This window comes from Oxyura jamaicensis, chromosome 2 (genome assembly GCF_011077185.1).
Source record: "Oxyura jamaicensis isolate SHBP4307 breed ruddy duck chromosome 2, BPBGC_Ojam_1.0, whole genome shotgun sequence".
Taxonomy (NCBI): Eukaryota; Metazoa; Chordata; class Aves; order Anseriformes; family Anatidae; genus Oxyura; species Oxyura jamaicensis.
The window spans coordinates 47,537,538-47,565,518 of NC_048894.1; the positions used below are offsets into that span (position 1 = coordinate 47,537,538).

At 40.3% G+C, this 27,981-nt stretch overlaps 3 protein-coding genes across 4 annotated transcripts; all 3 read right to left on the minus strand.

Annotated features, from left to right (window-relative positions):
- Positions 1-324: 324 nt before the first annotated feature.
- Positions 325-11,149, minus strand: RBFA (ribosome binding factor A). Its single transcript, XM_035316101.1, has 7 exons — positions 11,019-11,149; positions 10,542-10,584; positions 9,187-9,363; positions 7,167-7,279; positions 5,900-5,984; positions 2,715-2,785; positions 325-1,057 (listed from the first exon to the last, which is right to left on the minus strand). Exons 1-7 carry the CDS (start codon positions 11,147-11,149, stop codon positions 667-669), a joined length of 1,011 nt encoding a protein of 336 aa, XP_035171992.1. The 3' UTR covers positions 325-666.
- A 1,310-nt stretch (positions 11,150-12,459) lies between these two features.
- On the minus strand, positions 12,460-18,010 carry LOC118162166 (probable 2-ketogluconate reductase). 2 transcript variants are annotated; one of them, XM_035318174.1, is made up of 6 exons: positions 17,891-18,010; positions 16,577-16,961; positions 15,441-15,612; positions 13,864-14,042; positions 13,202-13,298; positions 12,460-12,757 (listed from the first exon to the last, which is right to left on the minus strand). In XM_035318174.1, exons 2-6 carry the CDS (start codon positions 16,956-16,958, stop codon positions 12,604-12,606), a joined length of 984 nt encoding a protein of 327 aa, XP_035174065.1. In that variant the 5' UTR covers positions 16,959-16,961; positions 17,891-18,010; the 3' UTR covers positions 12,460-12,603. The 2 variants fall into 2 exon arrangements, with proteins under 2 accessions (XP_035174065.1, XP_035174066.1); XM_035318175.1 differs by lacking the exon at positions 17,891-18,010 and adding an exon at positions 17,062-17,532.
- A 2,913-nt stretch (positions 18,011-20,923) lies between these two features.
- LOC118162170 (putative 2-hydroxyacid dehydrogenase SH0752) lies at positions 20,924-27,910 on the minus strand. Its single transcript, XM_035318183.1, is given in 6 exon segments — positions 20,924-21,678; positions 21,886-22,064; positions 24,080-24,241; positions 25,803-26,101; positions 26,103-26,126; positions 26,128-27,910. Coding segments are annotated over 6 exon segments (855 nt in total). The 5' UTR covers positions 26,188-27,910; the 3' UTR covers positions 20,924-21,547.
- Positions 27,911-27,981: the final 71 nt, after the last annotated feature.

Consider the following 27,981-nt stretch of genomic DNA (forward strand, 5'->3'; position numbering starts at 1 on the left):
CATTTTTTTTCTGGTTACAGTTCTCTTTGCACAATCATCATTTTCTAAATATTAACATAAATAACTTGATTTTTCTTTCAGGGTTGTAACCTTACTGGCCAGAGCCTCAATGGGTTTTACCTTCTTGTGGAATAAGTCTAACCCAATAGACTAGGATCCCTAGAGAACATCCTCTTCTGGTCTTCCTGTGCTGAAGGCTGCTCTTTGAACTCCACTATCAGTATTTCATTTCCCTCTTCCTCCCTGGCCTGATCTTGAAATAGCAGGTACCATCACTTAGTGATTATTCTTATCCAGATTACTGAAAAAATAAATAAAATAAAATTTATTCACAGAAACAATAATTTTATTGGAAATAACAGAACTGCAAGAAGTTTTAGCATACGGTGTTGCACTCTGTATGTTTTGTTATTAAAATCTGCTGTGTAGCTGGAATCGCTACAACTGTGTCTGCTTTAAAGCTGCTTAACAGAATGTCCAGACACCATTTTAACTTTTCTTACACACCATCTTGTGCTAGCAAACCTCCTCGTGTGGCAAACTTCTTTTTTGAAAGAGAAAATGGTAAACGGGCTATACAAACATAATCTTTCAGTACTTTATTTATTTAATTAATTATCTTTACCATTGTCAACCTCCATTTTAAATGGAGTGCCTTTTTCCACTTCACTTCAGTTTAACAGTAGGCTGACTTTGAGTTTTGCCATCATCTGCCTCCAATTCATTCACCCCTTCCTGTAATTCATCTTCTATCTCATAGCTTGAGATTGAATCAGTGTTGTCATCCAAATAATCAGCTTCGTATCTGTCCAGTAAGTATTTCTGTGGCGTGATGTCATCATCAGGAGGATTCCTCGATTTTTTCTTTTTCATTTTCTTTTGAATCTTTGACAGCTGCTGCTCCTGTTTTTGTGTCCAGCATATGCTTTCTGTACCTCTTGACACTTTCAGTCTTTTGTAGTCCATTATCTGCTTATTCAGCAGTTCATGATCAATACCAAAAAGATTAGACCGCATGGGTGAATCAGAAGATTGAGTTTCTGAAGAGAACGGTTTGCTGTGGAAAGGAAAAAAAAATGTATTTTTCCCCCCTGCATATAACTTAAGGAACAATACAAATTGGGACAACTTGAGGAACCTATAAATAAACTGGAGTTTTCAGTTTGACTTTATTAAAGTCAAGGAGGGGGGAGGAGGAGGAGGGGCAATCAACTACATTCCAGATTAAAATTTCATTCCAGAGTGAGCACTGGACCTGGGAGCCCCAAGGAAGTTAGACCACTCCTAGCTTTTTCAATAAGTGAAAAACAGCTGCCTGTGCCTAGTACACATCAGACACACACATGAATGACCATGTAGCACCTTAAGCTAGAGAGAAGTATTCCCACAGGATACAAACAAAAGAAGTTGTTAGGTGCCCTGTGGGAAAGTCCGTCACAACAAGCAATTTCCCCCAAGAAGCAAGTTCTGATTTGCAATTGATAAAGAGTCCCATGAGACATTAAAGTCTGAAAAGTCATTTCTACCAACAGACTACAGCAGACAAGTGGAAGGCTCCTGGTTTTGAGAGCATCCAGTTCACATAAACATTCTGCTAGTAGATCATCATCATTGTCTCTCAAGAGCCAAAAATCCCTCGTAGAAGAATGCTAAATTAAGTAACATTTTGTTAATTTAGAGAGATTGATCACTAAAATGTATGCAGGTACATCTGATGGAAGGTGTCCCTGCCATGGCATAGAATTAGATTATCTTAAGGTCCCTTCCAATCCAAAGCATTCTATGATTCTATGTACAAGTGCAACAATCCAAACTTCTGCCAGTATAAAAGTGGACAAATGGAAGGCGAGCAATCTATTTATATTGGTAAATACAAGGCTTTTATTCTCATGAGAAGACTAATAGCAAGAAACAAATATTACTGCTGTGAAGCTTTTTTTTTTTTTTTTTTTTATTGTTTAATGATTGCAAACAGTGAATCTTGATTCTAAGAAGTTCCAAAAATATTTCTCTAATAAAAGTTAAGATACTAATACTAGAATAAGTATTGGGTCTGCAAGTAGAAAGGTCTTAAGACTGTCATGACTCAAGTATGGATGTTAAACACAGCTGATTTTTTAAGACTATGTTCTGATATCACCTTATGTGTTAGTTGCATCCAAAAGCATGTACAGTATAGTGTTACAAATGACAATTCAGTCCTTTTTCAAGCTTAACAGAGGTCCACTTTTATACAAAACCCTTTCCATATTTGCAAACCTGCAGCAAGGAACCTGTGCACAAGAACCAAAGACAAGATGACCTATAAAAGTGAGTCTGCACTAAAAAAAGGAAGGAAACTAGAGCATAAACAGTAAGAAATTATTTTCTCTCAATTTTAATAAATGGGCATGATGTTAGCAAAGAAAGCTTAAACAACAAATTAAAACGCCATACTCTACATTGAATTTCTGGGATGATTACTTTTTTTTTGTCCTCAGTTATTTTGTATTTGTTTTTCTGTTAATAAAAGGCCCCTAATTGGTAAGGTCTTCCATTTTACCTCTCTTTTCTACCTTTTATTTCCTTACATCACCTTGCTGAACTCTGAGATAACAAAAAATATACACATCTAATTAAAATATACTTTGTGTCATGCCAAATAATACCCCATATTAAGCTGGTCAACAGAGATGAAAATGGACATTTGTATTGTTTTGATTCAAAAAACTCACCTGGAATCATTTTGAGATAGTATTTTTTCTTCTTCAGGTCCAAAATCAGCAATTGATAGTAATTCCTCAACCTGTAAATACACAAAGACAATAGATATTAAAGGCACTGTACTAAATTTACTTTGCTCATACCTCTACAAGAAACAAATACAAAACAGTATATTTTTTTTTTTTCTACGTGTTAGAATACTTAGCAAAACCTTTACAAAATAGCCTTTTCCTCCATTTACATTTCAGTACTGCAAAATATATGTTAGGGTATAATTCTTCATTGGCTGTAAGCTGAATTTGCATCACATCGGATCTTGTGAATTTTTTAGTTTCCAACAGTGCCAAGAAACACCACCCTTCTTCCCTAGGAAGTTTGTGTCGAATACTATAGCTGAGCCATGGGTTACTATTCTTACAAGGCTTTTTGCCTTATGTATATTCTGAACAGCTGGTTAGGGATTGTGTGATAGATGTGTTTTTGTTTTTTCTTTTTAATGTGGTCTTACTTCTGCCTTCCAAATCATTTTTCGTAACATCCTTACACCAGGATTTCACAAAGACAGAATGGTTTGGAAGGAACCTTAAAGGTCATCTAATCCCAGCCCCCCTGCCATGGACAGGGACACCTTCCACTAGACCAGGATGCTCAAAGGCCCACCCAACCTGGCCCTGAACATTTCCTGGGAGGGAGCATCCATAGCTTCTCTGGGCAACCTATTCCAGTGCCTCACCACCCTCTGAGTGAATAATTGCTTCCATATATATAAATCTCCCCTCTTTTAGTTTAAAGCCATTACTCCTTGTCCTATCGCTACACTCCCTGGCAAAGAGTTCCTCTCCGGTTTTCTTGTCACTCCACTTTAGGTACTTGAAGGCCATGAGGTGTCCCAAAAGTCTTCTCTTCTCCAGGCTGAACTACACCAACTCCCTCAGCCTGTTTCTTTTCAATTTCTGCAAGTTTTTGTCTCTATTATAGGGGAGTTCCAAGTTCCCTTTTAACATCTAACCAGTAAATGCTAAAAATCTAGTACATTCAGTAATGACAAACTTTTCACAATTAGGTACAGTTTAACTTATTGAAATTTTTTATTCCTACTTTTCTTTACATTCCTTCCCTTCTTCAGGGTTTAATCCTTTTAATGAGAGTTGAATAGGATGTTCCTTCTCTCCTGAAACGCTTAAAAATCAGTTTCAGCTAAATTATTTCAAGCCCTGTTATTTGAATCTGTAGATTACATACATCTGATGGTCTTCAAAGTATGGAAATATGATCCAAGTGCTTTCTAGTGCCATTCACTGATAGGAGCTATATATGGAGAGTTTTTGCACATCTTGAGAGGTTAACTTTCTGGGTGCCTGTGCTTCAAGCAACTTCAAGGTGAGGTGGTCCAAGAGTTTTTCATCTTCAAAAAAAGTAAGTGATTGTTTAAAGAAGTTTGAGATGCAGTGATTAACAAAACAGGTTCCATATAACCACCCTGAAAGGTACAGCCTGCAGGAATAGCTATGTGTAGCTTCATCTAGGTATGTTAATAACAGTGATTGTAAAGACAAAGCACTTCCATAATCATAGGTAGGTTGTGTAGAAATTCTTGTGGTGATTAAGTGGAGGGTATGAACAAATAGAAACAGCTTTCAGAAGTGTTTAGTTCATTTTTATTCTTGTGCTAATGTAGGTGAAAAGCATCTGCACTGTGGATCAGTACATTGGCATCAAAGTGTCAGAATTTTTCACCAAAAAGTTCTAGCCATTTTACTGCATTTCTAGAGAGTATGAAGTTCCAGCTCTGCTAATATGCACCACATGAGCCCATAAGTAACTAACAGAATAATAAGGCACTTCAGGGCATAGAAATGTGAACGTACTCTTTTCATCTAATGTCCTTTAAATTCACATCAGCAGCTTGAGGAGGCAATTTTGCACATAATTTCACCCAATGGTGTCATTCTTCTCTTCTAAAATTCTCAATTCACAGTCCTAGTAACATTTAATTTCCAAATAACATTCTAAAACTATTTCCACACCACAACAGAAAATGAGTATTCAGAGAAACAAGTTGCTGGTATGTAAGGAATTCAGGTAGCTATTGTTTCACATGAGGAGAGTAAATTTAGTGAAGCCTTAGACCACAGCATGAGCTCTGCATCAGCTGAACCTGGTATGTAGTGGTGACTGAGCAACTGTGAATGGCATTGTGTGGGTACTGGGTGGTGCCAATGGGGAAGGGGGGATGTGTTGACCAAGGGCTGCACCAGATCAGGGCCTGCCGAGATAACCACCCTCCCGTGGGCAGTAAGAGAAGCCATCCCGCCCTGCAACAAAGAACTACCATTCTGAAGGAACATAATGTGTATGTGTTGAGAACTGATTGGACTACAGAGGACAAAAACAAAGACTGTACAGGTACAAGAACCCATGGAAAATTTTGAGCAGGGTCCCTCCTTAGAGGCACCCAGCTTGAGCTGATATATAGGTACCATTAAATTATTGCTGCTTTAATTAAGAGTTGACTCTGAGTGAATCTCAGATGCCTGCTGAGACCCATTCTGCTAGGAGTAACAACAGGATCCCCGAACAAATTATAAAGGTAAGTTAAAAAGTGGGGAGAAAAATTATTATGAGTGAGCTTACATCCTCTATGCAAAGATATGCCTTTTCCCAGAAACATTTTAACAATTCACAAGTGGAAAAAGGTTGGGGTAAAAAAATAAAACTAAAAATCACTGATTAGATTCACTGACATTTTAAAAACTCATAATATTTAAAATATGGAAGACAGCTCCTCAGACCTCATTTTATACATAATTACATATGCCAGACTATACCATATATTGGTTAACATGTATTACTCATTAAAAATGTAGTATTTTTTAGGATTTATTTTTTAGCCTAATTAATTATCTGTCACAAGCCTCTCACTTCAGAGGTTTTAATAGTAGCCTCAAAAAAAGTTAATAAGGCAATGGCTACAAAGGTTCTTTTACATTGTGTATAATCATCAATCGTACTAAAGATTCTTTGCTAAAATGCTTTGGAACATGAAGTACAACGAGTATAGACAAAGACCGATTTTTAGTGTAGAAATTAATACATAGCTCTTGAGCAATCAGCTTTCCCAGTATTCCTAAAAATTATGATACCTAAGTCCTACATTTGCATGATATTTGCATGTTGAGTCAAGGATTACAATTACCTTTTTTACAGCTGCAGCTTCTTTGTCTTTTACAAATACTATCGGGGGTACATTTCCTAAAATTTGCTGACTCATCAGGAGATACCTGTAAAAATACAACAGTCACCAGTACAAATAACAGTACAGCACCTCAAGGAAAGGTAAAATACATTAAATTAATTCCAACAGTACTACACGTGTAAGGATCCGGTTTGCAAAACTTAACAGTCTGACCAGTATCCATTGTTGTTAGTGCTAAGGCACTACATAACATCACTGCAAAATCCCAACTCTGAATGTGTAACATACAAAAACTATTAGCTGTAGATCCCTAAGTAGTGGTGGTATTATTAGATTTATCTCCTATATGCACAGGCTGGTTCAAGTCTTTACAATCTTGATTTGGCTTCCTTATCCCCACTGTAACAGTGAGAACTGTGGTGGGATAGAGCCCTCACAGCATGGCAAGACAACTAGCCCTTCACGGTATCTGCAAGAGGGACTGACTGAGCTTCCCTTGTCCTCTTCCCAGCCAGCAACATTCCTCCTCAAAGTGTGGAAGCTGTTGAAAGTAAAGGAGGCCATTGTGATGGAGCAGGAATTACAAGGCCTAGGGAAACAGAGGAAAAAGAAATAGACCTACAATTATGCTTCAATAACACCTTCCCCATGGGGTGAAACCCTGACCTGGTTGGATAGCAGAGGGTTAAGCCATGCGCAGAGGGAGACCGAAGTCTCCACGGTATCCTGAAAACTCACTGGACCCTCCACCAGAAATGAGTAAATGTATCATAACACATAGTAACATCCTGACATTTTTGTTTTGTTTTGAGTATTGTGTAGGATTTCCGTAAAATCAGTCATCCCTTCTAGAGGTCCAATGTGTGTGCACAATGAGCCTGTAAGGGTAACTGTTGTAATTGCCAATCCTCTTGTGCAGCATCACATTCTGACCTACTGTTAAGTACAGCATATTCAGGCCACCATCACTAGTACAATGAAGTGATACTTTAGCCACACTCCTCTTTCTTTCTGCTCAGTTCAGTCCAACCCTATGAAAGCAGAGAAACGAAGTAAACCAGCTGCACTCCGGTGGGAGAATTCACAGGTGGTCTGACACAGCCTTCCATCCTTGTGAGGCTCACCACAGGAATTGCTCTGACTCCAAATGTATAAAATACAAAAGCATCTTAAAAGGTCAGATTTAGACTGTCAGAAATACTCATTTGTTACTATAACACAGCTAGGAAGTTATGACGCAGTCTAACTGTTCCTCGCATAGCAGTACCGTATACGTGGAGCACTCTTCTGCAGTAAACCTTCAACATAACTTTCGTTCTCTGTGGTAGCAGCAGGATTCCAGTACACACGACATGCTGAAAAGTTTGATGCCAGGGACACCTGCAAAAAGACAAACATGACTTTAAAACTTTGCATCTATATATGCACATATACAGTTCATATGCAACAAAGCCTCTGGTTCACGAATAAACACACAATGACTCAAACTAGGTATCTAAATTCTGAAGAGAAACTGTTCTTTCATCCCTGATCCTAAGAGCCAAAATTACATGGTGCCTTTACAGAGCTATGGTTTATGTTCAGTACCTGAAGCCGTTTCTGTTTTTTTTTGTTTGTTTGTTTGTTTGTTTTAATTTAGATTGTCCTCTGTCCTTGGCTCTGGTAAAGTCAACCTTGAATACTGTGTTCAGCTTTGGGTTCTTCACTACAAGAAGAGCATTGAGGTGACGGCGTGTGTCCAGAGAACATGAGGCATGTAGAAAACAGGTCTTATGAGGTGTGTCTGAGGGAACTGGGGTTGTTTAGCCTGTAGAAAAGGTGGCTCAAGAGAGACCTTATCACATTGTACAATTATCTTAAAAGAGGCTATAGCAAGGTGTGAATTGGGCTCTTCTCCCAAGCACCAAGTGACAAAAGAGGCAAAATGGCCTCAAGTTGCACATGGGGAGGTTTCGGTTGGATATTACAAGAAATTTATTTTCTGCGAGAGTTGTGCTGCATTGGAACAGGCTGTCCAGGGAAATGGTTGAGTCACCATCCCTGGAAGTCTTCAAGAAACATGTAGATTTACAACTTAGTAGCATGGTTTACTAGTGGACTTTAGAACTAGGTTAAAGGTTGGACTAGATGATCTTAGAGTGATCAACCTATATTCTATGATACTATAATGAAAGTATCAATATCAGATCAGAATTAGCTTAAGAGTACATTAGGACCAAGTCTCAGTGCTACATGAACAATAAGCACTATAGTGTTACAATGAAATCTGCACTACATTTCAAAAAAGGCTGTTTCTTTCCCTCCCTTTTAAGTTAAATATGTTGTTTCATTTACAGCAATATCTCCTGAAAGCACTGTGGCTTGCTGACAACAGCCAGTATTTTTATGTGCCATCAGGGTTAGAGATGCAATCCCTAAAGCCCTACAGGGAAATATGGTGTGTAGAACAATGCACATACTGATCCAAAACAAATTAACTTCACCTATGCAATTTTAATTACTTGTTTGAAGACAGAATAAAATCAGCCAACATAAAGATCCATTTCAATTGTAAATGACAAACGTTTTGTCATAGATGCAGCTATGATGTATATTTTTTCCCACACTTCTAACCAATAAGCTAAATCTGTCAAGCTTTTGAGCTTGACATTTGTATTATTTCATTTGAAGAGAACAGCAGACATAGCAGAAAAAACTACTGACAGTAAAAAAGAATGTGGAGACTTAGTTCCTGAATCACATCCTTTTTAAACCTGTGAATTATGACAAATTGAGATACAATTAGCTACAAATTCCAATTCTTTCTGAAACCTTTCTTGCCAGTGATATTGTCTTAGTCTTGACTTTTTTTGTTCTAGGCTCATGCCCCATTTAGGTCATAATGAAGCTGGTAAGAGATTCAAGGATGAATCAGCTCTCACACAGCTGCATAAAGACTCCTGGAAAGACACATTTATGTTGGTAAAAATCAGGTTCCTCCTTCTGAAAGGGCAGTATAAATTGTACATATACAAATAACAGGAATAAAATCATATCAGCAACACCATTTTTTAGTTGTCCTAAGTGGCATTAGCATTATACTGACAACCATCTACTAAATGAGGTGCAACAGCGGCAAAACTCTCCTAGGATGAAAGGTGAACTGAGGCTCATTTTGCTGTGCGGCAGCAATGCTGCAAAACTCTTCCTGCATGCATCACAGTACCTGGGGGCTCCTTCAGCACACCACACCAGCCTCAAGTTGTAGTCACAGCAGCTCAACAGAAACTGTAGTTTTTTTCACTTGCCTTGCAGATTTCCAGCTTGAGGTCATAAAGCTCTCGATTAACTTCACCGGTACTCAACATCTCTGACACAGCTTTATGAATAAGACTATTCAAGACTCTACAGCGTATACTGTCTTCTTTCCTAGTTTTTGTATGGTCATCTTTCATCACAGAGGCCAGCTTGTTTGGCTCATACATCTTCAAACAAACAAACAAACAGTTGTTACAAATTTACATTAGGAAATTATATATAGTTTTGTACCTCTAAGAATAGTCTTAGAATGGCATTGTTGCAGCTGTCATGGCTTTATATATCTTATGTATCAGATGTTTCAGTAAATAATATTTCTACTCATAAAATCTTTGACCTTTATGTACTACAGTTAAAAATTCTTACTTTACTATTTTGTAGCTCAATAAATCAGTTTTCTAAAATATAGCTGGTGTTAACTGAAAAACATTGATTGCTTGAAAAGCAAACATAATTTGTTTTCCAGGTAAATTTCATGCACTTATTTTTTGCAACATGGTTTGCCAACACAGAGAACTATGAGCATAACTGTAACTAGAAGTTAAAGAAATCCCAGCATATCTAGTAATTAAAGGTAATGAAGTCAGAGGCCTGTCATTCTGTGACTATTACCACTGTCTCTAGACTGCTGATCTGAATGTGCCTCCTACCAATAAGAACTGAAAGCAATTCCAATCACTGATACCTCTAGCATGCATACTATCATTTTCAGTATAGGAAAACTGCAGAAGATTTCCTGGATCATCAAACCTAGTTCCCTGAAATCACAGGCAACCATGTTACAGATACTTCTTCCAAAAGGATCCACGGATCTATTCTACATACTCCTACACTTCTTACAGGAGCAGACCATGATGCTGTACTTGACCTAAAAGCAACTTTTTTCCACTTGGCCACAAAGTAGCAATGCCACTTTCATAAGAAATTGTTAGCTTTCTCTTGTAGTGTATCCCCTTATTTGTGCTAGGCACAGGTAATACGCATCCAAGACTTGCTGAGAGCCTTCCTGGGAAATGACCCTGATTAAAACTAAGTGCATATACAGAAGTTTTAACCTGGACCAATTTTTTGATACAGGCTCAAAACCATGAAGGGAAGTGATTGGGGCTAGTACTGATTAAAAAATGACACAAAGGAAGAAATGGTCAAGGGAAAGGCTTGACAAACAGCTTCTCTCACAGCAATCCTAGCATATCACAGTAAAACCGTAGTGCTAGTGTTCACTCATTAAATTCTACTCTTTCTCCGCCAGAAAATGCTTTTCCCAAAGTTATATGTAATGGAGGAAATACAAGCTGTTCTCCCTGGAAGAGATGCACACAGCATTTTAAAAGCTTGTACTTACCATTTTGGATTCCAGGGTAGGGCTGTCATACCAAAACTTCTTTCTTTTGGAAAAAGGAAAGGCATACAGTTTTATCAACTCAGAGAAATAATGGGTACCCTGTTTAATTAAAATGTCGTCTGCCTGAAGACACACACAGTCGGCACCACTACATCTCATGCCCACAGGTTTCCAGCTTCCCACATGACATTTTCGTGTTAGGGTGATAGGCTTCCCATGTAATGCTTCCCATCCACGGCAGAAGTTACACCAGGGACGCAAGGGGCAGAAAAGCGCTAACGTTTCCGTACTGTGGGACAACTACAACCGGCCTCACCCTCCCCGTGTGCCCGCAAGCCCAGGCGGCCCGGCCGTGGGTCACCGCTCCCCAGCCCCCAGGAGGCGGCCGACGGCAGCGCAGAGCGAGAGCCTCACCCCGGCCCGCGGCTACGCGGCGCTCCGGCCGACGAGGCCCGGCCCCCGCGGCCCCGCACCTACTTGTTCTTGTGGAGCATTTTCTTCAGCAGGTTCCTGGAGCCGCACGAGGCGGCCGAGCTGCGCAGGGCCCGGCAGCAGGCCGGCCGCACCGCCCGCCGCACCGCGCCCGCCACCGCCGCGCTCCGCCACATGCCCCCGGCGCGGCCCGGCCGCAGCAGCAACCGGCGGCGGCGGCTCCGGAGGGGCGCTGGCTCCCCCTGCCGGCGCGGCAGCCCCGGGCTGAGTGCCTGCCCCCTGGGGAGGCGAGGTGCCACAGGGCCCCGCCCCGCTGAGGCGGCAGTGGCCTGCAGCTGGGTGGCTGCTCCGGCTGGGATAGAGCTAATTTTCTTCACAGAGGCTGACACGATGCTGTGTTTTGGATTTTTTTTTGGTGATAACACACTGATGTTTTTAACTGTTGTAGAGCAGTGCTTACACAGAGCCAAGTGCTTTTGTGCTTCTCTTGCTGCCCTGACAGCGAGGAGGCTGCAGGTGCGCCAGGACCTGGGAGGGGGCACAGCCAGGACAAACTGGCCAAAGGGATCTTCCATACCATATCACCTCATGCTCAACAATAAAAGCTGGAGGAAGGGGGGAACATTCAGAGTGATGGCATTCGTCTTCCCAAGAAACGGTAGTACACGGTGAGCTTTGCTGGAAGCGGCTGAAGACCTGCCTGCCGATGGGAAGTAACAAATGAACTCCTTGGCTTGCTTTGCTTCCGTGCACAGCCTTTGCTTTTACCTAGTAAACTGTCTTTATCTCAACCCATGAGTTCTCCCACTTCCACCTTTCTCTTCCCCATCCTACCTAAGGAAAGTGAGTGAGCGGCTGTGTGGTGCTGAGCTGCCTGCCTCCCAGGCGTAAACCACAACAGCAACAAAGGGGTGACACGAGAAACAGTGAATCCCCAGGCCAGTTTTGATAGCACTGAATTGTCATTTGGGAATGTGTCTGTGTGACACATGGAAAATTCATGGAGAAAATGGGGGAAAATTCAGACTCCTACCACACATAGCCAACCCCCAGCCCTGTGCAGACAATTTATGCACAGGCTCTATTATTTGGATAACTGAGTTATCTTAGAAGTGAAAATAAATGCTGTTGCTACATTTCTATAAAAAGACTGTACCAGCAAAGGCCTTGCAAATTATTCTCCAAAAACAGTAGTTTCATTGCTGCTGGACTCTCAGGAGCAGTTGATCTAAAATGCTGTCTGCAGTTTGCCACAGTTTACTGTGGGTCATGAGTGGCACCAGAATACAGGGCTATGTAATGATTAAAATGTCCTTCGGTTCAGTGTTACGTTGCTGTGCAATTCTAAGAGGATGCAAGCAGCATGAATCGTACCAATTTAAGACTCAACTCTTGAGTTTTTCACTGAAGTTCATGAAAAAAATACGGATTTTTTTTTCACACAATCACTTTTTGTTATTTAAATAAATTAAAACCACTAAACCCATAAATTAAAACCATCTAATTAAAATCATACTTCTACATTTATTCTGTATAACCTATATGGGCTAATTACATGAAAGGTTATCAAATTACTGTTTCCTCACACTAGGATAAACGCTAATGATGTTAACGTTAAACGCAAGCCACTTTACAGTAATACTTCATGAGGGATAGGAAGACTTTTAAGAGCTGCTTGTATGCTTTCAGTCATGTTTTCCATCATAAGGCGGCGTGTCTTTGTGGTGGCACTTCCAATGTGAGGAGTTATTAAGACATTCTCCATTTTTAACAAAGGGTGATCCCTGGGAAAAGAAAAGAAATGCTGAGTTATTCAGTCAGAGAGTGTGCTTCCTCAGCACCTGAGGATGCACCAGGAAGATGCTTAAAATAGTAATTAAAAACTAATTGTATGACTTTACTGTACTCAAAGCAGAGTTCAAACTGATACCTGGCTTATAGCTTTTTATGTAATAAATATTATAAATATTTATGTAAAAATGTCAGTATTTATGTAATAAGCATTGGAAATATTTTTATGTAATAATTATTTTTATGTAATAAATATTTTGTAACTTTTCCAAATGAGTCAGTGTGGATTTTGTTGGGCTGCTACAGAAGGACTGGGGACATCATTTCAGCAGGACTAGTGCGCATGTATTATGTGCAGGAATACTAACAAAATTATGTAATTTCTCGCATGCCCACAAACTTGTATGCACACACACTAACTTAAATACATGTCCTACCTTGGCAAAGGTTCAGGATATGTCACATCCAGAGCAGCTGCCTTAATAACTTTGTTTTGAAGGGCTTCCACCAAATCATCCTGATCTACAACCAGACCTAGGTTACAGTAAGAAAGATACTCTTATTTTCATATTCCACACAGTTCTTTCACCATCTTTTTCGGCATGATGGTTAGGCAAATTGTAGAGCTAGCGATGTTCACGAAGCAGAAATAGCAGCAGAGGGTGGTCAGTCAGGAGGAGGAAGCTTGGGTACACACATCAGAGTTGTACAATTGGGAATTTGAAAAGGCAGGATGTAGCAGCATAAAATAAAGTACAGCACCAGGCTTCAGAGTGGACTTTGCCACCTAGATCTATGTTAAGAAGAACACTGCATTAAGTAGAGAAGAAAATAAAAAGCTTAAGTTAGACATTATATAAATACACATAGGCTTCTGACACTCCAAACATTTTAGAGACGTACTTGCTAATTATGGAAATGCTTAAAGATTTTGCTGAGATATGACCATGGGCTAAATAATTTAGTAATCAGAAATTTAATTGAAAATTTCAGAGTAACAGATACTTTATTGGGGTTGGGTTTTCCCAGGTCTTTCTATACAAAAACTTTAATAAAACTACATTATGGTTCACTGGCATCTACCTATACTGTACCCTACCTCTGCTGATGTTAATGAGAGTAGCTGTGGGTTTCATCAGCTGTAGTTCCCTCTTCCCAATCAGTTTGTGTGTCTGAGGTGTCAGGTTCACAGCTAACATCACAAAATCTGACTGCTGGAGCAAATCATCTATCTTCTTACAGTAGGTGGCTCCAACAGCATTTTCTTCTTCCTTGTTTCTGGGGGGGAGGGAAGGGAGGGAAAGAAAATTGAACTCTTAATAGTAAGCAACAAGTTGCAGAAAAAGTTCAAATCAGCATTAGAGAAAATGCTTCTTTTTTTTTTTTTTCTTTGCTCTTCATTAAGAAGCAGCTAGCTAATTATCTTACTGAAATTCAATACAGAAAAATATTAAGCTCTGTTTCCCACAATATCGAGGGCGCTATACAGAAATGTGCAGTATTACACCCATGGGAAGAAAGTAGGAAATGCACATAAATGCACTGAATAAATAATAAATTAAATGCATTTATATCACAGCTTCTGGATATAAGAATTGGTTCTTTTCCAACCCAAATGCAAAACTGATGACTGACATGAATTCTCTTACCTGTGAAAAGTAACTCATCTGAAAACTGCTGAGGAAACAGATGAGGCAGGGCAGGGCAATTTTCAGAAATCTGTGTCAACAACGCTCTGCTTCCTATGTGTATCAGCGCTGTCTCACCGAAACTACCTACTGTAGGATCAGCATTTTGATCCGTATCAGGACTAATCAGGGCGTGCATTGCGTTGCTCCCAACAGGTTCCCACAGAAGTGAATGAGGCACAGTATGTGGGAGCGGGCCTTGACAAACAGGTACACAGAAGGGCACGTGTTTCGTATAGAAGACAGCCAGCCAAAGGGCTGGCAAGTCCAGTTCTCGTGGCCAGCTGATTCTAAAAGGATGACTGAGGCATTTCTACCTGCATCCCTGCTACATGTACGTCACAGCAGTTACGTCATCCTGGACGATTTCTCCATTCTTCAATACCTTGCAATGTCACCAGCTTTACAGGAACGCCCAGGTAATTGGATCATAGTGAAACCCATGAGATTTATCAGTTCTCTTCCTTTCTGACTTTGTTTTTGTATAAACTGTGAGATCAATGACCATCCTGAAGCATCCAGTGTAGGTGTTTTGCCACTTAAAGAGACAGTCATAGGAGAGCTGCTTATTGTCATGGCCCCAGGAGCACTGTCATCCCTGCCTTGCCCTGCCCGTCCCTTGGGATACCCCTGACCCTGCCTAGGGGCCAAGACCCCATGTCAGCTCACTGCTTTGGTTTCAGCCCGGCCCAATCACCATGAGCTTGCCTGTCTGATGGCTTGGACTTTTGGATGAACCTGGCCATGATCTCTGTGCCAAACAGCTGGGCCTTGGCCAGAGAGGCCTTTGCCCTTCTGGCTATGTTATCACTTAGGGAGCAGCTCCCCTCGCTGCTTCCCAACACCTACAATATTCAATATTAATGCAGAGAGCACATCATCCTATCCTAACGTGGAGAATATGAGATTCATTTGACAGTGAAAGCTATGAACAACATTCAAAAGCAGTGACAAAGTAGACTTTCCATGGAGCTGTAACTGTTTTTACCTCTGTTTCCTGTTGTGGTACAAAATTTTCATTTCAAAGGCTTTGGCTCTCTCAGCCACTTTGTAGCCAATGGTGCCCATTCCAATGATCCCTAGAGTAGCTCCAGAAACCTCAGCCCCCAGCCAGTTGGCAGGGAAATACTCAGTGTCAGGGGAAACTGCCATTTGATAGCCTTAGGGGAAAGAAAAAAAAAAAAAAAAAAAAAAAAAAAAAAGGAAAAACGTAATGTAAAGAAAGATTGCATGACTACTCCTGGCATCTGGTTACTTTTTATCATAACACAACACAGAAACAGAAGAACAATAGCATAAGGCTATTGTGTTTCTGGGCAAAACTCAAAAAAATGCTGCATTGGCTACACAATTTCTTACATTGATTCCTTGCTTGGGATATAAGCATATCCAGACCCTTTTTGGAAGACAAGGAAAGGAAGGCCAAAGCAGCAACCTCACTTTGATGTATACCAAACCTACTCATAATCTTTCTTTGCCTGCAGTACAAATTATTGTTCAATTAAAATGCACCTCAGCAATACAACTTCCTACTCGTGGTAGTTCATCAGCAGCACTAATGTAACTGACAGTGCCACAGATATCACCTATGCTGTAGGCACCGAATAATGTAACTGATGAAATACAGGTTGTAGTATCATCAAAAGACTTTCAGTGAAGCCAAAATATGCTTCCCAGCTGTCTTACAGAAACACCATAGTTCACAGGGAAAAGAAATACAATGCATGGTGGACAAATTTCTAGACAGTTTGTTCATAATTACTCAAATTTGTATCAGCTTGGCAAAGACAGGCTTCAGGTTCCTTGCTAATAACTTTGTTTATTAGAACTTGAAAAGCAAGACTGCAGTGAACATGTAGAATGAGTAAGTGGCTATGGACCGAGGTAGAAGAAGCCTGAATTTAGGGCCATCTGGAAAAAGGAATGTATCTGCCTTGATAATATATCTGTTTAGAAATTGAATGCACCATGTGCAAGTTCTCACCAGCATGACAGATTAACTTAATTGTATTTTTCTGTATTTCTACTATTAAGCTTACCTTCACATCAGCACACACTTTCTAATTCCGTGTTTTGAACAGCCAGCTTTTCTTTAAAAAAGGCTGAAAGCATTTCAGTTATTACCTTCCACAAGTCTCCTGGAGGATGCCAGCATCAAAGCCATCCCCAAGTCTGCAGTGTCAGTGGAAACAATAAATGGAGTGTTAGACACTTTCACACCATAGCGGGAGAGGAGGTTCAGGTCCAAATGATCTATTCCCACTCCAGAGCTTGCAACTATCTTCAGGTTAGGTAGGCTCTGGAGTAATTCTTCATTAATAACTGGTTTGTGATACCACATATAAATAGCTCTGATCTTTTTGCCAAGAATTTTCTTGTTTGCAACATATTCTTTCATGGTGATGAGACAAAAATGTTCCTTCAGAAATTCAACATGTTCTTCATATACTCCGTGCTTCTCTCCTATGCAGTCAATTAGCACACAAGGCAGCTTCTGATCCTCCATGCCCTACAAAAATGAGAAACTGCAAAGACATCTCCTTAAGTGAGTCATTATACCTTTTTAAAAAACCAGGAATTGACCGGCTCTATTATACGCCTTTTCTTACTTGATGATATAGTTGGCTAAAGATATTTGCTTCCACATGCAGAACTTTAGTGTTCAATTTTCATGCAACCTTGTTAATACGAATACATTATTGTTTCTAGCATACCAGCTACGCTAACACTTAAACAAAAGAGCTCCTATATGTTACACCTGTTCAGTATTCAGTCCATTCAGAGGCCAGCATCTTGATAATTTAAGAATGTGGCCATATGAGCTCAAAACTGTCTTTTAGCCCCCAAGTTCTGCCTTTGCTTTCCATTCATGCAGTCATCTTGGTTAAAAAGCATGAATGAGATTACCTCAGGAAAGGCCTTATTGAATAGAACAGCTACAATTTGTTAACTACGGACTTTGGAGTTAGCAATTTACTTTCTCAACGTAAGGTTACCCTTTTTTTTCCCCTTAAATCTCCTTCAATATCCTGACACCTCTGCAGTCTGCTGACCCTGGAAACCAAGTCCCACTGCTCTTTCTCCGTCCGCTCAGAGGGACGAGCACCCTCCTGCTCCCACCCAGACCTCCAGCCGCCGAGGCACGCTTTTAATGGCTGTTTTGGCAGGCAGGGCGGGCTGAGCCCTGCAAGCAGCCCCCTCTGCAGACAGACACTCGCAGCCTTCCCGAGGAATCTGCAGGTGGAGCTGAAGACGAGAGCGCTCCTGAAGGGCCGCCCGGCGCCTGGCAGGACTCGTCCTGGCCCTGGCCCTGTGGGACTACCCCAAAGAGGCCGGCTCCCCTCTCACCGGGAGTCGCTCGCCCCCGCTGAGGGAGCGCCGAGCTCGGGGCCGCCGCCGCGGGGCCCTGGCGGGCCGGAGCCCTCCCACACCGCTCACCTCCGCCGCTCGCCGCCGCCGCCGCCGGGGAGTATCGGGGCTGCGGGGAAGGAGGAGGAGCGGGAGGAGGTGCTGTCCCCTGGGAGAGGTGCCTGGGAGGAGGTCAGGGTGCCCGTGGCGTTCGGCTGCTACCTTCAGACCGTGTATATATATATATATATATATATTTTTTTTTCAGAAGTGTCCTGCTTCTGTGCTCTTAACACTTTCAACATAATTAAATTTGGCATTAAAGTCATGCTCACTTTTCTTTTATCTGTACTCTGAGTAGGAGGCATGGTCCTGTTCCTCTGGTGGGTCATCAAGCTAGATGCACTTGAGTTACCGCTGCGTGAAGAGTTAACGTCACAGATCGGCAGACACCAGTGACAGATCTCATTGCAAACATGAAGAATACTCTCAGTGCTCCTCTGAGATCTAAGGAACTGGGACAGGCTAAGGAGTGGTTGTTCACAGCAGCTGTCATCCCAGTTACAGGCAGTCCTGCGTATATCCCAGATGAGAAATGCGTAAAAATTTTCCTGTCACGGTGACTTGCACCATAAATCACAGGTAATGGAGGCTGCTGAGTACTGCTTCAATATATATATGTTATATGTTCGCTAAATGCATGCTGGAGGGACTCCCCCTAATATAAAGGTGATGAGCAGCCACTCAAGGAAGGACCTGACCTGTGTGGTGAGAGCAGCTCAGGAGCCAGAAAACCCTGCTTCTGCCTGGGGCCAGGGGATCTCTTTTCTTTCCAAGCTGAGAAATAGCTGTCACTTGCAAAATTCGGGGCTTCCCTTGAGTACTGCAACACTCTGAGATTATGCAATCGTATACAATTGTGTCTCCTCAAATTCTACCAAACACATCTTGACATGCTGAACAGAGAAACAATCAAGTCCAACACAAAGTCCTCTGTAAAATAACCAAGAACAGATAAAGGATAATAAAAATTTGTAATAATTATACAAAATTATACAGAACCATAGATTGTTATCCTGTTGATGACTTTTGAGTATAATTTGTTTACCTGGATTTCAAGTGTGCGCAGTTAGACTTTAAACCAAAAATTCATTAACTAACAAGATGGAGTTAAAGCATATTAACAGGATTCTTAGGATAAGCTGGGTTTTGATTTTTTTTTTTTTTTTAAAAAAAAAAAAAGAAAGAAAAGAAAAGCAATAAACACTTAATGCTTACACATTCCATGTTTCACATCAACCTCTTGAAAGTCTGCTGATGAGGCATAATGAGTGATCTTTTAACTTACTGCTTACGTAAGGATGCCTGAGATCAAAGGACCATTGTAAAGCAGAAGACACAAGTTTGCTCTAGTTATGAGTCTAGGAAGAAAGTCTACCAAATTTTAGTACTGAAGGTAAAAAAAGGATACAAAATCAAAGTAAACTACAATAGTTACCCCTTTATATATCAAATCAACAAATTTGGATCAACAAAATGAAAACACAATTATCCAAAGAATAACCAAACAATAACAAAGTGATTTACTGTTTTATAAGCAAAAATCCAGGATTTATGCATCAAATGTTGAGAAAATGGGTTTGGTTTATGGCTAGATGTGGAGACAATCTGACAGCTTCAAAGTTGTTTTGTGTAACTTCTAATTGTGAGCATCTAATTTTCAAATTGTGGTTCAGGAGCTGATATGTATGTCATGTATGTATAGCAAAATATGTGACAGAATGGGTCAGGATGCCATTTATATTTGGAATGACTGAAGATCTGTTTGAATTGCCAGCACATTGATTGAGAATGTATTGAGAGCAGCCCTGAGGAGAAGGACCTCAGGATATTGCGGGGAATGGCCGCAAGCTAGAGCACAGGAAGTTCCGCACCAACACGCGTAAGAACTTCTTCACGGTGAGGGTGACAGAGCACTGGAACAGGCTGCCCAGGGAGGTTGTGGAGTCTCCTTCTCTGGAGATATTCAAGGCCCGTCTGGACGTCTACCTAGGCAACCTTTTCTCAGGAATCTGCTTTGGCAGGGGGGTTGGACCCGATGATGTTTCAAGGTCCCTTCCAACCCTTTCAGTTCTGTGATTCTGTGATATTGATTGATGAGAGGCTCAACATGAGCTGGAACTGTGTGCTTGCCTCCCAGAAAGCCAACCATGTCACGGGCTGCATCATAGGAAGTGTAGCACCAATGCACTATCACATTCTAAGTACATTTAATTTTTAGAGTACATTATAGACCTCTGTAAAGTGTGTTAAGCTGAATTACATAGCATTGCAGTATGCTGTTAGCTTTCCGTTATAGAAAGGGATCTGTTATACCAGCATTGTGACAAAGTTCTCTGAAGTTCATAATGTCTGGTTATGTAGAGAGAAGTATTGCACAGCCCGTGAAGTTCATTCCTTGTTTCATTTATTATTAAATATTGACATTGGTTTCCATGTAATACTGCAGGGCAAGCTGATGCCTGCAGTATTTATAAGGTATGTGCATAATAATTGTTTCTTAAGCTAAGACTTCTGAAGTTTTGTGTTAGCCTAAGAGACTTTTACATAATATAATGTAATTCATTTCCTAGCTGGGATGGGTAGCCTGGCTTAAGCATGAAATTGGATAAGGATATAAATTTCTCATACTTTTAAAGTACTGTTATATGTGACCAGGATTTATAGGACACACAAAAAAAGAGCTGGAAATCTATATTCACGTGAGTTTGTTGTTTCAGGCAAGGCCAACTCAAGCAATACATTTGTTTTCACTGACTGTAACTCACCATGAAGTTACCACTAACCTGTCTGCTTGCTGTAGGTAAGGCCTGCTTTCCAAGAAGTGATGTTACCTATGGTTGGTTGTCCAAACAAAGAGGAATCTTGTTTTGGCTTTTGCACTGTATTTAACTATAAAGATAAGTTAATATGATTTTACAAGTCTAATTTACATCCACAGATCCTGACCACCTGGTGTTCAAGTAATTTTGGACATTAGAAGGATCTGTTTATTTTATATATTATTTATATTTTATATATTATTTATATTTATTTATTTTAATTTATACTGCACCTTTTTGCCCAAGACCAGAAACAGATTTTTGCCGGAAGATAGCAATTATGTCAGAAGAGAGGAATAAGCCCTCCTGGCATGTTAACCTTACACAGTGGTCTTAGCTGTACTTATGCAACTCAGGTAATGGGCAGCAATGTCCTGGGCATACTAGCATAACAAGACCAAAGTCCCCTCACCCCAAAACCCATCCAGCACAGTTAATTCCATGAGGCATCATGCTGGTAGATGTGCCCATAGCCTCTGGGCCTAAGGTACGAGCAGTACTTCAGCTTTGTATTGGGGAAACCAGGCTGTGGGGAGTGAAAATTTGGGACAATACAGCAGGTCTAAGAAGGGGTGGTGATTCAAGCCGCTTACACACATTCATGGTATGTTACATCTTCAAATAAAATAATTCAGAGAAACACTGATGTAGTTTTAAAAGGTGATTTTTTGCATTGGTTTACTGCTCCCTTGTCACACTATTTCCCTCCTGTTGTTTCCTGGTGCCTACACTTCCCTTTGGACTGTTATCAGTCCCAGCATCTGGGCTGCATCCCATTCTTATTCACAGCACTTTTACACAAAAAACAGGAGTGTAGGGGCTGTCTCTGCCAGACCCCTGCCTCTGGGCATCTGGCAGGGCTCACTCAGTGTTTCAGAGATTTAAGCACAGACGACAACCTGAGCAGTGATTCTGGGCAAGCGATGTCCAAAGCTGCGGCCCCAGTAATACCAGTCTGCAGAACTATCACCAGCGCCTCTCGGTCAACTACAGCACCTAATTTGGAATAACAGTCTCTCTGATTGCTATTTTCAGGTAATGATCTGAGACACAAAAGAGTAGAAAGGGACAGAAAGAAACTTTCACCATGTCTGATCTGTCTTCAGTACATGCAGCAGCTGTGTGGTTCATGAAGCATGGTGCTGCACGTACCACAGCAGGAGCTGGCTCACATTTTGTAATCAGAACTGTTCTTGATAATACCTTGGCTGATGTTAATGAGAGTAACTGTGGGTTTCATCAGGTCAATCTCTCCTTTCCGAATCAGGTTGTGTGTCTGAGGTGTCAGACTCAACACCACCATTGCAAAATCTGCCTGCTGGAGCAAATCAACTATCTTCTTACAGTAAATGGCACCAACATCCTGCTGTTCCTGCTCTTTCCTGATGGGGAAACAAAGGATCACACTGCAACACCTACAACCTGAAGGACCTGATTATCCCATTCATGAAACAAACCGGTGGCAGATGAAAGTGTGTTTAGTGTCATCTGGCTGTGTAGGCCCTTCTTCTGCAAGGTAGCAAGTCCTGCTGAAGGGAATGGATTGCATGCTTGCCTCTCAGCCACTGTGGTGCAGGGTCCATTGGCTTATTTTAGTGTCTGTAAGTGGACTGAAGCTAAGCCCTGTGAAGGATGTCAGCACGTGGTCCATTTTCCAGGATTCTCTGTGGGAAAGGTGCATCTCACAGGATACAGTAATCACTCAAAACAGAGCTATCAGGTTCTCGAGAATTCATCCATGTGACCTCTGAGCGTGCTGGTGGTCCTCATCCTGTTGCCATCATCCAGCAAGCCTGTCATTAGTTGATGAGTGGAATCAACAAGAAAATTCTTTGGCAATTTATGATGGGTCCTCGCTGCTCCAGGACTTTCATGAAATAAAGCATTCAACACAAAATGTTACCAAAGTAGACAGAGATTTTTAATTTGAACTTTTCACAGAAAAAAAAAAAAAAAGGTTATTGCAATGATAGGAGACTGCATGTACAGTATTTTGCTCCTGATTGCAAGAGAATGACTTTGAATTATCTCACCCCTTATCTAGAAATACGGAAAGAAGTAACATGAAGAAAATAACTTCAGTGTTGCTTAGGACCACGTGTCTCCTAACACATCCATTTTGTTGTTTTCATTCGGTGTTGTTGTTTCAGTTTTGTTGTTTTCTTTCAGGTCAGCAAACAGTGATTAATCGGGAAAAGACCTGACTGGAATTACAGCCAGTTTTGTAGCACACAGAATGCATCTTGCTTCAGCACACAACCTGGAAATGGAAATGTACTTTAAAATAGGTAAGTTTCTTCTGTTGCACTGTGCACTGATAATTCATCATTACACTCTTAAGGTGAATATCATGGAGCAAAACATATTAAATAGAGGGAGATAATGAAGACTAGCAGGAAAAATTTAAAAATAATTTGTGCTTTATTTTCTGTTTGTGGTTTGTAAAGTCTGAACGATCACTTTATAAATTCTGAAGACCTGAAAGAGGGAGTTTTCTAGTATTATTTTTTTTTTTCCAATGTGGGTTTGCTCAGTTGTTTTTATAATTTCTGAAGTATCAGAAATTCCAAATAAGGCATGAAATCTCTGGCCTCATCCTGCCTTGTGGTTTGGTTAGAGCTAGCTAGAGCAGCAACTCTTCTGCTGCAGTCTATGTATGGAGAAAATCACTCAAAGACTGGTACTGCAGCTTCTCCCTTCAATCAGGGAGGAGTAAAGTTGTCTCAGGGTAGGTCATGGTCTATAGCAGTAAGTATTTGCTCTTCTTCTTGGCTGCACCCAGCCTGATTGCAGATGTCTTAAGTTGTATGTGGGAAGCTTTTTCACCTTTACATCAGAGCCCCTTGCCAAATCTCTAGCAAAGCTCAGATTCCCAGACATGCAATTTAAAAGGGGCAAGTAATAAAGAGTGAAATCCAGTTAAATATTTGGCAAAGTTCTTACTGACTTGAAGAGAAACAAGGTTTTCTCAAGATCGGCAATCATTTAATCAGTCTTCATATTTTCCTAAGTATTCCCTTCCAATTCTTCAATCACTCAGATTTTCAGCAAGATCTGTCCTGAACTTTGACATATGGGAAAAAAATAAACAAATGGCAGAGTTATATGTCACTACAGTAAAACATAAGAATAAAAAAGGTACAAGCTTGATTTTCCTTTTTCTGCTCACTTCTCCAGGAAACCTTGGAAATTCTAACATTAACGCTGAATTAATTCTCAAGTGTCGTTTAATCACCAAACGATGCAGTCACAAGACCATTTTGATGCAACCATTCTTTTTTTTCTTTCCTTTAAATCTTGGCTGTATTCTTTCATTCCTTGCTGTCCTGACATAGTTCCTTGAAATGGAAATACTGTCTATCTAAAAGGCACTTTCTGCTGTAATTAGAGTCTTTACCTCTGCATCCTGTTATGGTACAAAAATCTTAATTTCAAATGCTTTGGATCTCTGTGCAATCTTACACCCATGCCAATGATCCCCACAGTAGTTCCAGTAACTTCAGCTCCTAGAAAATAAGCTTCACAGTACTCCATACCTGAAGAAACTTCAATATTGTACACAAAAAACATTCCAATATGAAAAATGAATGGGCTCTGACACAGAGGAACAAGAAAAAAGACTCTGTGCTTGAGGTGCTACTACAACACACATGGTTAACAGTCACAAACACAGTTTTAAATAGCAATGCTTTTTGTAATCTCCTAGGTTATAACCTAATAAATCATCTTTCCCTGCCGTGTGTGAAGTTCCCCACTTATTCTCACTGTGCAACAAAATGCCTTTTGATGTAATCTCCCCTGAAAATCCTTTTAGTGCTTTAGATTCAGAAGAATATTGACCTGTTCTGCATCGGTACTCAAAATAAGTATTGCCAATAACACCGCAGAGGTTGGAAATGTTATGAGGAGAATAACACCAGATGTTGGTCGTGCTATTTAGAATAAGAACAGGTTTCCTGTTCATCTCTGCCACTGCTCTTTGAGAGGGAAATGTGACTTCTTTAAAAATCACTTTTCAGTAATTTCCATAGATTATCTGTTAAACCAGCAAAATTGTGGATGGTTACACAAACAGAAAATAAGCTTATATGCACAAAGAAACAGAGCTTAGTAGCCTGCTATGAAGGTGAAAGGCTTCTGATGTTTCAGTCTTCCAACATTGCCAGCTCTTCTAAAACATAAGCAAAATATTATTAAAGATATATATATATATATATGCCGCAGGATAAAAACTCAGTCAAGCCAGAGAAGAACTATTAGAAATGCTGCCAGGGATAGTTTATGGAGAAGAAAACAAGTCATTAATCTCCCCTTTAATATGTCTCCTTCTTCTGAAGTAGAAAAAGATCTGGGGGGAGACAAGTATCTCTCCGTTGAGTTTCTATGAATCCTGTGGTAGAGGAGGCAAAGCAAAGGCAGGTAAATTTAATAGGATAAATCTGAAGGATCCATTCCTGAAGCAGAAGACACTCTAACCAAGCCAAGGATAGGTCTATCTGGAAAACAGCAATTAGAAATAATAGTAATAATAATAAATGAAACTGGAAAGGATGCTACTAGCAGAAACTGGAGCAGCCTGCCTTGTTAGTCCCCAATGCCCCTTAAATTACTCAATTCCAGCTTCTAAGATGAAGCCCTGTCCACAAATGACAAATTCATGTTTGAATATACTGCGATAAGATTCTGCTCAAGTATTTTCAGCCCAGGCTAGTGACCTAAGAAAAATGAACTTCTTTGATTTTATTCAGACCTGGTTGAAATATGTGTTTGTGTATAAAGTAACAATTTTGATATATTTATGATATATAAAATACAGGAAGTGCTGGAGTTGCCATCCTTGAGGTATTTAAGAGTAATGTGCACGTGACACTTAGGCACATGGTTTAGTGGTGGACATGGTAGTGTGAGGTGATGGTTGGCCTTGATCTCACGGGTGTTTTCCAACATAAATGATTCTATGATATCAAAATACAAATTATGCTGTTTGCTAACCCAACATACTTAATTTTTACATTTTATTGCACTACGAATATCTCCAGATAAACAACTCCACTTAAATCAAATTAATGGTATGTAAATCTTGTATGATTTCTAGAAGCTACAAAAGAACTGAAATATTACCTTCCCCTAGTCTTGTAGCAGATGTCATTAACAAAGCCATCCCTGCATCTGCTGTGCAGCTAGATACAGCACATGGTGCATTAGCCATTTTCACATCAAAACTACCTACAAGTTTGAGATCCAGGTGATCCATTCCTACTACCAAATCTGCAATCACTTTCAAGTTTGGCAGGCTCTGATGGAGGTCTTGGTCAATGACTGGTTTGTGCAACCACAGTCAAATTGCTTGGACCTTTTTACTCATATGCTTTCTGTTTTCAAGAATTTTCTTCATGGTGATGAGGTAGAAATGTTTTTTTCAGAAACTCCCTGTGGCCATGCAAGTATCCCAGGTATTCCACCAATTTCATTTACCAAAAGTCCAGAGAGCTCTCCTCCTACCATATCTGCACAAAGAAGAAAGACATAGTATCAGAAGAATTACATATAATTATTTCCAGGCATTTTAAAGAATCATCATTTTCTTGTCCTGTTTCATGACAACTATGACAAGAGATCGTGTAAACCTCATATTTCAATAGGGAGATAAACGAGCCAAGAAAAGAAAGCACCTCCTGTAAGTATACCATCAATTACATGCAACTGAGACAGGGAACAAGATAAAGGATGTTGATTCCGAAGGTCTTAGCTAGCACAATTGTATGTTGTATAATTGTATGTAAAAGACTGTATTGGAAGGTAATGAAACCAGCAAGAACTGGTTTGACTGCTGAAGTCTGTCAAAGAAAGGAAGGGTCAGGAGTTGAGCAGCGAGGAAGACTTCTGGCCTTCGTCAAAAGACCACCAGAGTAGGCCAGACAACCACCCAAGGACTCCAGTACGCATGCGAATAGGAGCGGGAACCTATGATAATGATTCTTCCTAGACCTGATGAATATGCAAGAGCCTTGCAGGAAATGAGATGAGTACGTATTTGTCCCACTAATATAAGCACACTGCCAGTAACCCTTGGTGTGTGTGTTAGGCAGAGCGATGCCCCCCACACCCAGTGCCCTAATGAAGAATACCTGCTTCATAACTTTGGTTATTGAGTTTTCACTGCGGCACAGCAAACAAGCAAAATGAACAAAACAAGACAAAATAAAAAACAACTCCCCATTATTCACGTAGTGAGGCCTGAACAAGTTCTGTTCCTTAGGGGCTGTAAAGTTTTTTATCACTCTCACCAGGGTCAAAGCATGCAATTATTTCTGATTAATTACTGAGTTTCAGACCATAAGTAGTCTGGTGTATAAATCTCCTTTCCTACCCTGAGATCACAAATTACTCTGTCTAAATATCTTATGTTGAACCAAATCTAAAATTCCTGAAAATAAATTCATTTCCTGAAAATAAATAGCATGGGTTTGTCATGAACTTTGTGCTACAGGTTAATTTTTAAATGCTTTATTGCAGAGATTTTTGCAGCCTCTTGTCCTGAAGAGACACCAGTGACTTCTTAACTGCAATGCCTTCTCTTGAGGCTATCAGAAATTAACAATATAATAGTTGCTTAAGCAAACGTTTTCAAATAAGAACTTAAGCACTTGAATTAAAAAGTGTGTTTTTTTCTCCCCCTCAGGAATGAGTGATCATCTGTTTAAGGGTTCAAGGCAGTCTGGGGATAGACAGCTGTTTAAAAAAAAATAGACCTTTTATGGTCACCATTGATTTTCAATAGCAATTCAGTAAAGAGCTGGCCGTGGGGAGAGGACAGGGCACTGTTCAAGGACTGAAAATCTTGGAATCCCCTATAGGAATGCCGACTGTTGCCTTGTTATCAGTATTTCACTATTTACATGTGAATGTCTTGCTCTTAGCCTGTCTAAAGTTACTGTGCTAAATCTTCATTTTACCATCACATCAAGAAGCCTGACCATATTCCTGAATAATGGAAAGTCTTCACAATTGTATGGAGGTTACAAATATTTTACTGAATTTTCTAATTTTATTGCTTGCTGATAGCAAAGAGAATGCAAGAAAAAAGCCTTTGGCTGGAAGTTAGCCCTGATCACAAATTTTGCTTTAGGCTGTGCCCTCATCCACTTGATTTCACTGTGCCCTCATCCACTTGCTTGAACTACCATTGTTTCATGCTCAATAAAGGAAAAAAAACAAAACAAAAAATAAATAATAATAATAATTAAAACAAACAAACAAAAAACATAATTTCCGTCTGCACAGAGGAACTAAATTTCT

Coding starts and splice junctions, on each gene's coding strand:
- RBFA (XM_035316101.1), bottom strand. CDS start 11,149: ATGTGGCGGAGCGCGGCGGTGGCGGGCGCGGTGCGGCGGGCGGTGCGG. Junction 10,585..11,018: donor AAAATGCTCCACAAGAACAA/GTAGGTGCGGGG, acceptor TTTTTCCAAAAG/AAAGAAGTTTTGGTATGACA. Junction 1,058..2,714: donor CTATCTCAAAATGATTCCAG/GTGAGTTTTTTG, acceptor TCCTTTCCACAG/CAAACCGTTCTCTTCAGAAA.
- LOC118162166 (XM_035318174.1), bottom strand. CDS start 16,958: ATGGAGGATCAGAAGCTGCCTTGTGTGCTAATTGACTGCATAGGAGAG. Junction 13,299..13,863: donor TCTCATTAACATCAGCAGAG/GTAGGGTACAGT, acceptor ACTGTAACCTAG/GTCTGGTTGTAGATCAGGAT. Junction 12,758..13,201: donor TATCCTGAACCTTTGCCAAG/GTAGGACATGTA, acceptor TTCTTTTCCCAG/GGATCACCCTTTGTTAAAAA.